At 46.9% G+C, this 17,326-nt stretch overlaps 1 protein-coding gene across 1 annotated transcript in view; it reads right to left on the bottom strand.

Moving 5' to 3' along the window:
• LOC146772832 (rho guanine nucleotide exchange factor 11-like) overlaps positions 1-17,326 on the bottom strand; it is a 322,904-nt gene that overhangs the window by 249,515 nt on the left and 56,063 nt on the right. The window contains exon 4 of the mRNA XM_085637035.1: positions 14,206-14,291. Within this exon, the coding sequence (XP_085493161.1) occupies positions 14,206-14,291 (86 nt within the window). The remainder of the gene's footprint in view (positions 1-14,205; positions 14,292-17,326) is intronic.

Raw genomic sequence — 17,326 nt, 5'->3', positions numbered from 1 at the left:
AGGTTCTGGGGTAGACTCAGGGGTCCCCCAGGGTCAAGGATGCCCTCTAGTTAAACCCTCAGTGGCACTATGGTGGCCGGGTGCAGAGTGCTGAGGTCCAATGTTATCCAATGGGGGATAGGGAGCCTCCGGTTGGTAGCTGCTGGCAAGCAGGCCACTTGGTTGTGGGAGTAAAGCTCCTGGACTTTCGCTCAGGGCAAATGGGGAAACAAAGTAGCACCAAAGGTGAACCCTCAGCAGCACTAGGTCGGCCGGGAACAGGCTGCTGTTTCGATGTTGGGCGCCCTTTTTGTGTTCAATGGGGAACCTCCGGTTTGCGATGGCACTGCAGGCTTGGGGACAAAGGTCTTCTGGGTGCAACCACCACTTCGAGAGGTAAGTTGGGAAGTTAGGGGTTAGTTAGGCACCGTCGCTTTGGGCACACAAAGCCATGTGGCGTCGGGTGCAGGGGGGCCTTTTGGGGTCGTATCGTCTTACCAGCTCATGGCCACGGTTGGGGGACCTTCCGGATTTAGGCTACAGGTGTCGGCTGGAGCTTGAGGCAGGTCAGGGTTCACCGGATCTCGGGTCAGGATCGCCAGGGTGACCTCCTCGTGGTGTTTGCCCATTCGAGCTCAGGCCGTGGATGGCGGCTGCAGAGTTGGGCGGATTCGCTGTGCCTGGCCGGAGCCAGAGGTTGCAGATGAACAAATCCAGTGTTCACGGGAGACAAAGTCTTTGAGCTTGAAAGCAGGCAGGTCCTCTGGGGTTTTTGAGGTTTCTGGCTGCAGGACACACCGGGATTTCACAGGAGCAGGTTCAAGGGGGAAGACAGGCCGGTAGGGCTGGTGCCAAGTCAGTGGGCGTCTTCCTCTTGTTAGCTGCTGCACGGCTGTTCAGTCCTTCTTATTCTTCTTGTAGTTTCTTCTTGTCTGAGGAAGCAAGGTTCAGTTGTGCCCCTAAATACTAGATTTAGGAGCGTTACAGGTAGGTAAAAGGCAGGGACCAATGGGTCCCTTCCCTGGGGTGGGTACACCCCCTATTATGCCACCCTCCAGTGGGAGGGGAATATGAGCCTGTCCCTGGTTGGCTGGGTGCCCCCATCTTCAAGATGGAGTGGACTGAGAGTTGTGCTTCACGTCGCCTCCCCCACCTGAGGGGTGGAGTTGGCAGAGGTGGGCACACCTCTCTTTCTCACTTGTTTTTCCCACCAGTTCTCCCACCCAAAGTGGGGGTCAGAACCAGTGGGGACCAGTTGCTGAGAGCAGCAAGTGGCCTGGGGAAGCTCACAAAGGCAGCAAGCCTTTGAAGCTTCCCCTTCGTGAACCCTGCCCATCCGGGGGGAGGAGGCTTGGCACCTTGTCCCAGGATGCGCATTGTTTCAGGCCCCAGAGAGCAGCAGGCTCGCAACCCAGGGGTCCAGAAACATGTCTGGCGGTGGCAGCTGAAAGCAGCCACTCAGTCTGGACACTAGTGGTGGGTTAGTTTTCAGGGGGCATCTCCAAGATGCCCTCTGTGTGCATTTTTCATGAAATCCCACACTGCCATCATTGTGGGTTTAATGTGCTGAGAAGTTTGATACCAAGCTTCTCAGTTTTCTGTAGCCATTATGATGCTGTGGAGTTCGGAATCACAAACTCCCAGCACCATATACTCTTAATGGCAGCACTGCACTTACAATGTCTAAGAATGGACTTAGACACTGTAGGGGTACAGGGCTTATGCACCTGTACCCTCACCACTGGTATAGTGCACCCAGCTACAGGGGTGACTGATCTGTGCCAGGACAGTGGGTTGTAGGAATGGCACACAGAGATGTATGTCATGTCGACTCTTCACTTTGTTCTGTACTAAAACACGCAGCCTGCAAAGGCAGTGTGTGTGTGTGTGTAAAGGTACAGGACCTCTAAGGGTGGCACAATAAGTGCGGCAGCCCTTAGAGGCCTTTTCTGGTCGCAGTGCCCTGGCTACCTGTAGTACCATTTACCAGGGGTTGACCTGTGGCCAGAGATGCCAATTGGCTTTCGGCTTCAATGCAGTTTTAGGGAAAGAACATAGGCCCTGGGTACCTGATTAGCAAGAGCCCAGGACACACTCAGTCAAAGTACATCAGAAATTCAGCAAAAAGTGGGGGCAACCATGCGTAAAGAGGATACTTTCTCACACCCTCTCTTCTATCCTCCATGGTCTTTGTGCATGCCTCTGCCCCCTTCTTCTTGCCCATCATGGCCATTGTGCTGCCACTAACCCTCCCGCTTGCCATGCATGGTCTTCTGTGCTGTCACAGCCCCTCCCAACATCCCTGTTTGGTCAGCTAGCTGCTCCTGACCACCTCCCACCATCCCTTGATGGTCTGTGTGCATGCCATTATAGTCTCAGTTTTGCCCTCTATGGTGTGTTGTGCTTCTAGTGCCCATCCTCCCTGACCTCCATGGTCAGCTTGCTGCTCCTGCCCCCTTGTCCCCTGCCCTCTGTTTTACAAGTGCAGACCCCTATTTCCTACGTCCTGGCTTGTCTGTTCCATTGTAATGCACCTGATTCCTCCCTCCTGCCCTTTATGGTCCGTTATGCCGCAGCTTTCTCTCCTGTCTATCTATTATGGTCAGCTTGCTGCGATTGCCTCTTTCCCCTCTGTTCTCTGTTGTCCATGTGCATGTCCTGTCCCCTCCCTATTGCTTTCAATGGACTGTTGTGCTGCACTGCCATCCCGCATGCCCTGTGTGGTGTATTGTGCTGCTGCAAACCTTAATGCCTGCCCTGAAAGGTCAGTTTGGTGGAACCTTTCCATGTCCTTCCTGTACTCTGTTATCCGAGTCCATGTCCCTACCCCAATTCCTCCTGCCTTCCATGATCCAATGTACCATACTTGCTCACATTGTGAACTTGGTAAGAGGGAGATTTTGAAAACAAAAATTGAGAATTGATTTTCTCCATTGACTTACATTGAAAAAGAGGAGATTGTAGACAGGAAACAGATAAAATAAATTTCATTTGGGCTTAAAAACATTGGGCGTTTCCTGGCTGAATCAGGTCTGTTTGCAAGTACGGTTGTACTACCACTGCCTCTTGCTTCTGCCCACAATGGTCTATTATATTGCCACAGCCTCTCTTGCCTGTCCTGCATTGTTGGTTTGTTGCCTCTGCCCTTTTTCCATTGCAGTCCATCGTCTGTTGTGCTGCCACTTCCCTTCCTGCCTGCCCAGTGTGGTCAAATTGTTGCCTCTGCACCCTCCAACCTGCCTTCAATTTTCCGAGTCCGTGCCCATGACCTCTGCCTCGCAACAGTATCCTAATAAACAACTAGATTGCTAACATTCTATATTTATCACAAAAGTGTGATATTCCTGACACCATCTTGATGTAATCATAACTGTAAAACCTAAAGCATTTCCTTTAGAAATTTTAGACATTAGAGGATCTTATTTGCATTGAAATTATGGTTAGTGCTCTAAAAAGCTAAAATGAGGACATATTTTCTGAGTTCCCAAATAGCAACAAAGCACTTTATTTTTCTTATCCAGTTGACCATTTGATTAAATGTTGCACTTAGGGGAGAGGATGTGGTGTTACTTCCAGAACTCCAGACTTTGCAACTGGGGAACCAGGTTGGAGTTTCTGCTTCAGCTCGACATTCTGTGATTCTGGTCAATCCACTTAATCTCCCCATGCCTACAACCAAAATGAATTAGTCCTTGTGTGATGTAACCAATGGTCAAGTAAAGCACTCCAATACCTGACCAGTCTGCACTATATAAAACTGCAAAAAAACAAAAAATATAAAGTGTTTTGCACATTTCTGTCATTGGGCTATCCGTGGGCTACATCTGGGTGATATTTGTGCTCTTTTTCTCTGGTGGCCATCTTGGGAGACTTATTTGTTATGAAGTTTCCTAATTTCCTCATATACTGCAGTCTCCTCAGTAGGAAATGCTTTCAGTTTTTTACTCTGATTCCATCAAGAAGACATTCAGAAGTGTCACACATTTGCCATACATTTTGAATGTTAGCACTCTAGTTGCTCATTAGATCACTGTAGTAAAGCTACTGCTCACTAGGGAGTTAACTGTAAGACTGCTGCTGGTATTGAAAGTGATGTTTCAGTCTGTATGTCAGAATTGTTTAATGAAATAGAAGGGGATTTGAGAAGTCACTCAAAATGTGCCCTAATTTTTCTGTCTGCGGCACTAATCATAATTTCTATGGCAAAATGAACCACCTCATTTTGTTACTTTTTAAATTAAACGTTTTAAATGTTACCAGTTTATTCCAATCAAGATGGCTTCAGGTGTGCCATGCGTTTGTCATAAGTAAGACGGTTAGAGCTCTAGTTGTTCTCTAGAACACTCTGGGAAGCTGCAGTAGAACCAGTGTTGCCAGATTGGGCTATTTCCCACACAAATGGGCGACATCTTTCCCATTTGTGCGGGAAATAACTCTCAAGGCCGGGGGGGGAGGCAAATACTTGGGCTTTACTTGGCCCTGTGTGCGCAAAATCTCTGAGGGCGGCTGCGCAGCCAATCAAAATCCTGCAGAGCTCCCGGATTCCGCAGAGCAGGGCCATCAATCTTTCATAGTGCGAAAGCGCTACCTATGACGGCCCTGCTAAATGCTTCTGGCCTGCCCCCAGAGTGACTGGACCAATGTGCTCTCTAGGGGCAAACCTTGTTTGTATTGATTTCCGCATGTAGTGGGCGGCAGCCGGCAGGTCTTGACCGTCTCAGCATGCTGCTGTGCTGAGAGCATGTGTGTGTCATCAAATTTACACAGGATTAAAGACAGTTAAGATAATTTGTGATTACATAGAATCAGGGTTTAAGTGATCCAGCAGTTTTAAAAGCAGGTGCTGAGACACGTTACTATCGGGCTCTCTGTTTTTTCCCTCACCCTCCAGATTAGAAAAAAAATCATAACTCTGCAGCAGTGCCACCCTTCACTGCCTTTGAGGTACCTTTAACGTGACTTGTTATAGTTCTTTCACACTCTCACCATTTCAGAACTGAAGCATTTTCTATATTATATACAACAAAGCCATAGTTGATTCTTTTTTAGCATATGGAACTAACACTCCTCTGCAAAGCCAATAGTCATGGCTTGTTGTAGGTGTAATGTTACTTGGTGTATTATATATCTGGATGCAATGACAAAAGCAGCAAATTAACAGTGGGGCAGCACACTATGCTAAGCACAGATTTTTAGCTTGCGTGTTTTAAGCCGTGTCCCAATTACATCAGCCACGCCATTTTGAGAGCCATCCCGCCCCCCACAGTTTTTTCATCCCACTTCAAGCGGTGCGCTAATCCAATGCATTCATTTTTGGCATGGAGAAAATGACTGCGTTTTGGCAATTTTAGCGACTATCCGCGACTGCCTGCAGTGAGAAATCTTGCTGGGAGGTGGTCTAGTGTTGGATTTTCCACGCTCACCAACTTACCGTTGGGGAGCACAAGCGAGGAAAAAGCTTCGCTATGCGGAGTAAAGTTTTTCAGAATGTCACTTGCTCCGTGGAGTGAGGAGTGCAGAAAACTCAGCAAACTCAGCGAACAGAGCAGAGTTCACCGCTCTGGCCTACTTATAGCTACCGGATCCAATACGGCTGAAAGATATGCAATGAGGTGCATCACCCCACCATGTCTTTGGGTCATACTCTCTTTCAATTATTTAAATGCTTCAGTGTATTCAATGTCAATTGGTACCAGATCTTGACAGCTTTGCAATCAGGGAAACGTTTGGAATCCACTGATGTCAGTAGCCAACAATTCCCCAAAACATCCAACCCTCCCTTTAGGTGGTCGGTGGGCTCATTCTCAGAATTGCAAACAAACCTTATATTAAGACTTTATTTGCACCTATTTCGATTTGGTATCCAAGATAAATCACTTCTCTTTTACACTAATGCTTTTTTTGGAGAGACCTTATGGCCACTGTCAGCTAAATGATTTAACAAAGCAAACGTACCAAGTTTACAGTCCCACTTTGTCATGGATGCCAAACACAAATCACCAATATATTGGACTAAGACTGAATTACAAGGTAACCTTAAATTCTCTAGATCATATTTGACAAAAAATTGAAGGACTTTCAGTATACCCTTGCGAAATCCTACGCCATACGAGAACTTTGATATGGCTCTGTTTGTGCAAAGGAATTGAAAAGAATGCTTAACATAAGTCACTAATGTATGCCATTCTGCATTTGATGGGATTTGGAACAAAACCACTGTTGGAGTCGGTAGCAGGACAACATGGTATGACAATTTTGTTTATCTTTCGCAGATCCTGAGCTATTCTCCATTTACTACTTCCCATCACTACAGAGTTACAAGAACTACCAAGTACCTTACAGAGAATCCCCTAGACAATCATTTTTTATATCACTGGTTTAATTTCCTCTTCGGGATCTTTTGAAAGACTATTCTATTTGGTTGTAGGTAAAATTGCATCTGGTCTCACTTTTATTTTAACTGGCTAGGCACTTTTTGCTAGCCCAATCTCTGTCCAGATGTAATCTCATACCTCATCTTTGACAGTATGTCTTAAATCGAAAGGTAGGCCATCTTTTGTCACAGCAGGGAATAACTAAACTCTAGCCTTGTGTGATTTTTTTAAACACATAAGGGTCAATTAGAATGTCGGGCGGATTTCCACCGCCCGCATTGCGGTGGCGATCCGTCCGACATTCTCTTCCGCCCGCATGCCATGTCCCCCTGACATATTACTATGGCAGGGGGTACCCAGGCGGACGGAAAGACCGTACGCCGGATTTTTCCGCCCGGTTGATGAGTCGACCGGGCGAAAAGGTTTTAATATGGTGGTGGTGTCTGTTAGACACTGCCATCCATATTACGATACATGCTGGGCGGAAAGGCATGCGGTCCTTGCCACTGGGGGCCCGTAGCGGGCCCCCAGGAATTTTGGGGGGTGGAGGTGCACATGGGGGGTACCTATGGTACCCCCCCTGCATTTGCATGCACGACATGGTAGGCACCGCGCGGGTCCTGCCACGTTGTGCATGCAAATGCACAACATGCATTTTTGGCATTGCGGCAGGTGGTGCTGGAAGCACCGCCCGCCGCAATGTTAAAAATGCAGGATGCGCCCGCCAGTGTGGTGGGCGCATCCTGATTTCAGCCACGGGACCGCCGCACTTATGGTCCCTTTTTACGTCGGGATGTCCGCCCGCCATCCTAATGATGGCCATAGTCTTCATCTTGTGGCTCAATTGCAACACCATTCATTGTACAATAAGTCACACAATTCATTTTGCACAATAAGTCTCTTCCCAGCACTTGAATCACAAAATATATTGTCCAATTGACCACTTTTAGCTGGGACATCTGCTGTGATTTCTAATCCCTAAAATTTGGACTTCCACAGAACAAACTGTAGAAAAGGTACCCCCATATCAATCAAAAGTAAAAACGGGCGGGCTTTGATTTCTCCATCAACATATGGGCCACTTTCGTCTACCCCCAGGACTGCTCCAAGTAAGCAATCCTAGTCTTGCCTCAAGCACCATCATTAATAATGATTCCCTGCTAAGTCACTATTCAGAATGAATCAATTCTGTTGCCATTCTGCACTATACGAAAACAACAATTGATGGACAGAATGCAGAACAATGTCATACATTGACCCCAGTACAGAGATCTGGGCCTAAATCCATCGTTTTTTTGCTCACCATGCCGTTCCAGTTTGAACCCAGCCATATGCAAATCAGTCTTGACCCTGTGCCTCATGGGAACAGTCCAGCCCGAACTGCCAAGCCAGGTTCTCCCTGGACTGGAAAAAAGCATCCTAGGACCGGTTTCTGGCATTTCAGCCGTCTTCAGCCAGGCTTGCTTGATTTCCAGTGGCATGGAGAGCAAGGGACCCACGTCTGGGCATACCCTTTCCACTCGGGGTGACAAATGCAAAAACAACAATTGATGGACAGAATGCAGAACAATGTCATACATTCACCCCAGTACAGAGATCTGGGCCTAAATCCATCGTTTTTTTGCTCACCATGCCGTTCCAGTTTGAACCCAGCCATATGCAAATCAGTCTTGAGCCTGTGCCTCATGGGAACAGTCCAGCCCGAACTGCCAAGCCAGGTTCTCCCTGGACTGGAAACAAGCATCCTAGGACCGGTTTCTGGCATTTCAGCCGTCTTCAGCCAGGCTTGCTTGATTTCCAGTGGCATGGAGAGCAAGGGACCCACGTCTGAGCATACCCTTTCCACTCGGGGTGACAAATGCAAAAACAACAATTGATAGACAGAATGCAGAACAATGTCATACATTCACCCCAGTACAGAGATCTGGGCCTAAATCCATCGTTTTTTTGCTCACCATGCCGTTCCAGTTTGAACCCAGCCATATGCAAATCAGTCTTGACCCTGTGCCTCATGGGAACAGTCCAGCCCGAACTGCCAAGCCAGGTTCTCCCTGGACTGGAAACAAGCATCCTAGGACCGGTTTCTGGCATTTCAGCCGTCTTCAGCCAGGCTTGCTTGATTTCCAGTGGCATGGAGAGCAAGGGACCCACGTCTGGGCATACCCTTTCCACTCGGGGTGACAAATGCAAAAACAACAATTGATGGACAGAATGCAGAACAATGTCATACATTCACCCCAGTACAGAGATCTGGGCCTAAATCCATCGTTTTTTTGCTCACCATGCCGTTCCAGTTTGAACCCAGCCATATGCAAATCAGTCTTGACCCTGTGCCTCATGGGAACAGTCCAGCCCAAACTGCCAAGTCAGGTTCTCCCTGGACTGGAAACAAGCATCCTAGGACCGGTTTCTGGCATTTCAGCCGTCTTCAGCCAGGCTTGCTTGATTTCCAGTGGCATGGAGAGCAAGGGACCCACGTCTGGGCATACCCTTTCCACTCGGGGTAACAAATGCAAAAACAATTGATGGACAGAATGCAGAACAATGTCATACATTCATACTGATTCCGGTCCAGGGAAGACATGTCTTGGCAGTTCGGGCTGGACTGTTCCCATGAGGCACAGGGTCAAGACTGATTTGCATATGGCCATGTCTGAACTGGGGTGGCGTAGTGGGCAAAAGAACGATGGATTTAACCCAGATCTCTTGACTGGGGGAGAATGTCTGCATTGTCAGCATTCCGTCCATCATTTTTTTGTTGTAACGCTTTTCGCCCTAAGTGGGATGGGTATTCCCAGACGTGGGACCCGTGCTCACTATGCCACTGGAGTAAAGCTATCCTGGCTGATGACGGCTGATAGCCAGAAACCGGTCCTAGGATGCTTGATTCCGGTCCAGGGAAGACGTGGCTTGGCAGTTCGGGCTGGACTGTTCCCATGAGGCACAGGGTCAAGACTGATTTGCATATGGCCATGTCTGAACTGGGGTGGCGTAGTGGGCAAAAGAATGATGGATTTAACCCAGATCTCTTGACTGGGGGAGAATGTCTGCATTGTCAGCATTCCGTCCATCATTTGTTTGTTGTAACGATTCTGCACTATACAGCATTTTTTTCTGATATTTTGCTGCCACATTGTAGCTGCAGGCAAGGGCATTTTTAATAATTTCTGATTCTGCATACACTGCTCAGAATTTGTAACAGCCGGAGCAATCATATTTCTCTGCATCTGGGGAACACCATCACCCTGAATTCTATTTAGATTCTGGTGACACTCCAGTTTCCATGGCCCAATATTCCCAAAGAAGTAGCAAGCAGTGTTTCTTTTCATCAGTTCAACATTCACATTCATCCCATTTTTCTTCACCATTTCTCCCCCACCATCTTTCATTTGTAGCATTCCATTTCCCATTGCTGTACCCTGCATCTGATTCATCCCATTTATTCCAGACTGGCCAAAATTCACATTCGAACACATCTGGTTCTGAGATCCTTTTTCAAATTGCTTTGTCAGCAATTGGGAGCTTCTCCATGATCTTTTTCTGCTTTGCATCAAAGTAATCACTACTATACTTAGCCAGCTTCGAAGTCTCATCAATACTCTTTCCCTGCCAACATAGTTCACTCTGATGCATATGATTACTGAGCTCTGGTCGCTAACCCATGAAAAAACAGAGACAAAACCACTGACACGATCTTTCTCTGGATCACCAACTCCACTCAGCTTCTTTAAAATGTGCATGAGCCTCTCATAAAAGGCATACACTGAATCCTTCAGCTCCTGTGAGGTTCTCAAAATCTTTTCCAAATTTATATCCTTTTCAGGTACTCTCTTTTTCAAGTACTTAATCACCAGTCTGCAGGTGATCAAGTAACCACTGCCTCCCACTCTGCCCACAGGTCACTAGGAACCACAATTTCAAACAATGAATTAAAATCAGTCCACACCTGTGATGTTTGTCAACCAATGCACCTCTTTTTCCTACAGCAATTTATGGAAGTTTGTGGTGAAAACATGGAACATGCACCAAATTCCCCCTATGTACTTAGTTGGAGACTCCAAAGAAAACACCAAAACCATTTCAGTTCTGAACCACTTGTTGTTTCGCTTGCTTTGCCTTCTGTTCCCTTTGCTTCCATTGTACTTGCTGTTCCTTTCTTCCTTCTCTCTTTGGATTTTTTAAGTCACTCAAGCCCCTTGTTTTCTCAAAGTAATCAAGCCCATTTTTTTAAATTTCATCACAAGTCAAATCTATTTTATAATTTCGTTTCGCATTTTCCATTTTGCTAATGCCCACTTTGCATTCATCAGCTAGCTCCTTTAACTCCTCATATGCTTAGTTTGTTCATGTGGATGCTTTTTAAATTAAATATCTCATTTCATCATCATTGTATGTCAATAGTCTGTTCAAATCAATGTTTCTCTGTGACATTTCAGCAAATTAGATTTTCAAAATGCCAAGGTTAATAACTTTAGGAGACTGTTCAACCACTACTATATTTTGGGATGAATCGACTGTTGGGCATCCCTACTAGTACTAGGTATCGCTTTCATTACTGCCTCTCTTGGTGCTCTTTGTACCACGACTATAGGAGCTTGCACAGTAGTGCAATCTCCTCTGGCTCCCATGTTAGGCCCCGAGCAGGAACAAGCCCCAGAACTATCTGTCCCTGTTCTAGCTTTATATGCAGGAGGCCTAGAATCATCCTCCTCATCAGAATCATCACTCTGTTTCCAACCATCTTACGTATTGCTTTGGTCATTTGTTTTTTTATTTATAGCAGGAAGTTTGCACCCATTCCATCCTATCCTCCCTCCAGTATTATTCTTTTCGATCCATTTCTTTACTACTAATGATCCCTTCACCTGCTTTGAGATTCTTTTTCTCATGCCAGGCAGCAACTTCATTCATTAGAGCAACAGTCTGAACTTGATTGCCCCATCATTTATAGCCACCTACAGTGTTCACCACAGTTTTCTATTCGCTCAGCGATAGGTGACCTGCGCTTTTTCGATAAATGCCACGTGATCAGCTGCCTCCTGTTCAAAACATTGGGCATACTCAAACATCAGCATGCCCACCCAAATTAAATCCGGCTTCAAAGGGGCATTTTCTTAGCTACGGTATGCCAAGACAAATCTTTCTTAGACCAGTGTCAAGATTTTTATTGCAGTTACAGTAATCAATGCCAAGATTGATTAGTCCTGATGCCTCCATTGTAAAGTACCTTAATACCTTCTGGAACAACTCCGAAAACCACAATCTGGAAACTTAAACCAAAGACATTCCCATGACCCATGTACTGAGGGATTCCATAGGTTCCCTCACAGAGAACGCAAGTAGTTTAAAAAACATTTTATAATGTCCAGGTACTTTTCTAGTGAAATTGCCAAGCCTGTGGTACAATAGTCGCATAGGTGCAAAAGGTAACCAAGCTACTACACATCGCACAAAATGACATGATATAGATGAACCAGTAAACAGATGGCTTTCAGTGTGAGCATTTAAAAGTTTGAACAGTCTCTAACTGGGACCCCACATGAGCCACCTATCTTTCAAGAAAGGATCGAATCCTCTAAATAAATCCCTATGCATGCAACAGTTAGTCATTTTGTAGGCCGCAAATAAATTATATATTAATGCAAAGGTATAACCATGCCAACAGCATGTGGCAAGTGTTCTACAAAGAAAATGAATAAATACATTTGCTTCAAATAATCTTCAAGGCTAGGTAACAGTCAGGCTCTGCAAGGGTCAGTGGCTACAGTGACTGAAACTATGTAATTCGCTGACTACATAACAATGAACATAGTGAAAATGACTGGACTAGAAGTCCTTTGCTGAACACCTGAAAGAGAAGATTATCATCTGTAATGCCTTGGGCGCAGGGAATCTTTAAGTGCAATACACTCCAAAATTGGCTTTGGAGAGGGTGTTGCTACTGGAGCTAAACATTAGCCAAGCAAACACAAATGTCTGGATTTTATTCTTCTAAGGAAGCATCGCACAGCTCTTAACTGTAGTTGTCATGAAAGATCAGCACAGCAGCAGTATTCCTGTTACTATGATTCAAAATACCAATAGGGCCCAAATTGACAGCATTTTGCTAAAAAACCTGTCAAAACTAAAAACAATGTGTATCTACAGATTGATCACACAAGATGAATACATAAAGATATATCCTCTAAATACATTTGACTATTGGTAGACTTGTCTAGTTGGACTTAAGACACATATTGAACCCTTACAAAAGCCCAATCTTGGCTCATATTAGATTAGTAATAGACATGGATAACATCATTGGTTTTCTGCAGTGTATCCAATGCAAACAAGCTCTTGAGATGGCCATTGTAGTTCCAGAAACAACACAAGCTTGTATGTTGGAAGATAACGCTGTTACCCAACAAACAACAGACAACAAAGTAATTCATTACTCTTGAGGTGGATTCCATAAACTTAGCCTTCAGACAATGGGCTTACCCTTGGTTTTGTAACAAAAGAAATATTACATTTAAACCAGACAGTTCCATATATCACACACGTTTAGTCTAATCATTGAACTACAAGCACATTGAAAAATTAGAGAGACGCTATACACCCTCTTGTCGTTCATTAGGTGACAATCCCCTAGTACAATTGTTGTCTGTGATAAACCACAGTTTTCAGGAAATAAGGTTCCACATTCACTACAATCTCATCTCAACGTTTGGAAAAAAACGTATCCCTTTCGAGATTATGGACTGGACATGTAATGCCAAATGATGAAAAACCTACTTTAAGCCAATAGTAAACACAATACCTGACCTAAAGAAAAGGAATACTTTAACCAATTTGGAACATCAGAGGCATTGGCACATTTAAGAGAGAGATCCGAAAGACCTTAACTGCTTACTTTTCTAATGCTACATGTGACTTGGTATCAACTAACTGCTTGGAGCAAAATCAAAAAAACTATTTTTCTGAGCAGTCATTTTGCATTCTGATAGAAATTTAGAGCACATGAAAGGCACAAGTGCATAGCTGGCATCCTCCAGAAATAGCTTATGCTGACACTAAATAGTCATAGGATATACAGATCACTTCCTTTCCTAACAGTTTGTTTTATTGAATACATCACATGCACAGTAACAAATACATTTCTTTTTTATAAAAGCAACACTTTTGCAGATAGATACTTATTTTTTTATTTATTAACCTAATTTTCATATGTCTGAGCTATTTGAATGAGTCACAAGTATTGATGTTAAATGATCAATATAAGTAAAAGCTCTTTCACTGGTCAGGGTATACATCAGAAATAACAACACTGCTGGTGAGAACAATTCTTCATGCTTACAGCTACTCTGTTCAATGTTTCAGATGCACACCACAACATGAGAAGACCCATTGACTTAACATGATATCTTGTGTGGACATTCACCAGGTCGGTCGCTCCAACTTGACAAGACCACATCATAATCATCACATTTATATACCACACACGGTCCCAGGGACTCTTGGCGATGGTCTTAGTTATTACCTGTTGTTTACTGCAAGTGTGTCTCAAGTGCTTTCCTAAAAGCAAGAAAACTGGACAAGTGCCACTAGTGCCCTTATAGGGAGGTCCATAATGCTAAGCCTTGATCTAAGAACACCCTCTGCTTTAGATTTAGAAATTCTATCACCGCCAACATTTTAGCAAAAGGCATGTCACTGCAGTACAATATGGAGGCCATGAGAAGAGGATAGCATTTAATAACATAATATCTAGAAATAGCTTTTGCTATAGAGAAGTAGCAAAGAAATATCTTACTTACACTTGAATGTATACCGAAGGGAGGGGAAATAATAAGAATTAAAAAAAAAATCTTACCTGTTGTTTTATTGGAAGAAGAATCCTGGTGGTAATGGTGATTTGAGGGCCCGGGCTCAGGAGAGGCATCTTCCAAACTTAGACAACTAAACCAGGCAAAATAGAGGAAACAACAATATGAAGAATTTGATCATTTATTTTCTGGTCATAACAACACATGACAATCTAAGGGATGAAATAAATTTGAGGCATATGTCGAAAACATCTGGGTGTGAGAAAGGGGAAAAAACAGTGGACAACTATCAACTATCAGCATAGAACCTTACCTGCTTATTATTCCCTCACACAAAGGTACTACCTAGTAAGATTTTGTCTGAATATGGTGCACCTATTGGTTGCTTATCCATCCTATTCCCACTATGATAAAAAAACAGCAATCAGATTTTTCCTTTTTGTGTGACTTACATAATGCTCCAAGGTAAATAATCTTTGTCCCCTTTCTTAGAACTCTTAATATTAGATGATGTAGGCCAGCCTTACTACATCTCCAGCTTCTTCAAACTGAAGTGGTAATGCATGGAGTCTGTAGGTTTATCTTAGCCTTTTGCCTTCTGTGTCCTGAGTGTTTGTGTCCTTTTGCCTTTTGTGCCCTGATTATCTGTACCACTTTTTTGCTTTCTGTACCCTTGGTTGTGTGCCCCTTCCTCGCCGCCCATTTCCCGCCGCTGTGTCCCGGCGGCCCCGCCCCCTTGTCACCCATTGGCCTCCCCGCTCCCACCTCCCAGCTGCTCCTCCCTCCCTCTCCCACTCATATGGAGGCCGCGCAGCGGCCACGTGCAGCGGGCGCCCCGAAGGCGCGCCTAAGGCTAGCCCGTCTGTGCCCGTCCGCGCCTGGCCCGCGCCCAGCGCCAGACCCCCTGGCCCCCGCAGATGCCAGCCCACCCGCAAGTCCTACAACGCCACCACTCTCATCACACTCAACTCCGGCCGGATCCCCGGCTGCTGCAGAGCCACCCCAAGACGCACCCACGGACCATTCAGCTGCCATTCCTGCAAGTTCTCCTGCATCCGGCCCTGTACCGCGCCCGCCAAGCCGAGCACCAGCAGCAACCACCTGAAGTGCATCCTGCTCAACACCCGCTCCGTCCACAGACACGCCGTGGAACTCTGGAACCTGCTCGACCCCACATCTCCAGACGTCGCCTTCCTCACGGAAACATGGATGAACGCCTCCTCAGCACCCGACATCGCCATCGCCATCCCGGACGGATACAAGATCACCCGGAGGGACCGCGTCAACCAGACAGGAGGAGGCCTCGGCATCGTCCACAAGAACACCATCCGCATCACGACCAACTCCGACGACACCCTCACAGCTGCCGAACACCTTCACTTCCAGATACACACCGACCCCAAGACCACACTCAGAGGCACCCTCATATACAGACCCCCAGGACCCCGCACTCAATTCATCGAAGGCATCGTAGACTTCATCAGCCCACACGCCCTCCCCTCCGCTGACTACATCCTCCTAGGGGACCTCAACTGCCACCTGGAGAACAACAACGACAACAACACCACCACCCTGCTGGACAACCTCGCCAACCTCGGACTCAAGCAACTGGTGAACTCCCCCACCCTCTACGCCGGACACACGCTTGATCCAGTCTTCTCCTCCAGCAAGTACATCTCCTTCAGCCACGCCACCGGACTCCACTGGATAGACCACAGCTGCATCCACTTCAGCTTCAGAAGAACCACGACTCACCACCACCCGCAACAGGCTACCCGCAGGAACTGGAACAAGATCACCACCGACCAGCTCACCACATCACTGAGCCAGAACCCTCCCGCTAGCTCAACGGACCCCAACCAAGCAGCCAACAACCTCACACAGTGGATCACCAACTGCGCTGACGACCTCGCACCTCTGAAAAACCACCCCAGCAGGCCCGGCAGCAAGGAAGCCTCCTGGTTCAATGACGACCTCAAAAACTCCAAAAAGAACTGCCGTACCCTCGAGAAAGCCTGGCGAAAAAGCCCGACTACAGACAACATGACCGCCCTCAAGCACGCCTCCCACAAACACCACCAGCTGATCCACACCACCAAGAGGACAGCATTCAAGGAACGACTAGACAACAACACACACAACAGCAAGGAACTCTTCAGCATCATCAAAGAGCTCTCCAACCCCAGCGCCGGAAACAACAACATCACTCCCTCACAAGACCTCTGCGACTCCCTCGCCTTGTTCTTTCACCGCAAGATTGCCGATATACACAACAGCTTTGGCGCACAGACCACGCACCCAACCACAGAACCGACGACCCCCACCACCACCCTCCGCGCCTGGACCCCGGTCAGCACCGAAGACACCATCCACACGATGAACACCATCCTCTCCGGATCACCAACCGACCCATGCCCCCACCAAGTCTTCAACAAGGCCGACTCCGACATCGCACCTCAACTCCGGGACATCATCAACTGCTCCTTCAACACCGCCACCTTCCCGGAGAGCTGGAAGCACGCCGAGCTCAGCGCCCTCCTGAAGAAGCCATCAGCCGACCCCTCTGACCTCAAGAACTACCGCCCCATCTCGCTCCTGCCTTTTCCTGCCAAAGTCATCGAGAAGACCGTCAACAGACAGCTTGCCGCCTTCCTCGAGACAAACGGATCCCTCGACCACTCGCAGTCCGGCTTCCGAGCCAACCACAGTACCGAGACCGCCCTCATCGCAGCCACTGACGACATCCGAGCCCTGCTCGACAACGGGGAAACAGCGGCCCTCATCCTCCAGGACCTCTCCGCAGCGTTCGCCACTGTCTGTCACCGCACCCTAGTACAGCGCCTCAGCAACATCGGAATCCAAGAGAGGGCTCTAGATTGGATCATCTCGTTCCTCGCCGGAAGAACCCAGAGAGTCCGCCTCCCCCCGTTCAGATCCGAGGCCACCGAAGTCATCTGCAGCGTCCCGCAAGGATCATCACTCAGCCCCACCCTCTTCAACGTCTACATGAGCCCCCTCGCAGCCATCGCACGCCAACACAACCTCAACATCATCTCCTACGCCGACGACACTCAGCTGATCCTCTCCCTCACCAACGACCCAGCCACCGCCAGAACCCACCTACACAAAGGGATGAAAGACGTAGCCGAGTGGATGATGAACAGCCGC

The sequence above is a fragment of the Triturus cristatus genome, chromosome 12 (assembly GCF_964204655.1).
Source record: "Triturus cristatus chromosome 12, aTriCri1.1, whole genome shotgun sequence".
Classification (NCBI taxonomy): Eukaryota; Metazoa; Chordata; class Amphibia; order Caudata; family Salamandridae; genus Triturus; species Triturus cristatus.
Note: the sequence above shows the minus strand (reverse complement) of the source record. Positions and strands in the feature narration are given on the sequence as shown.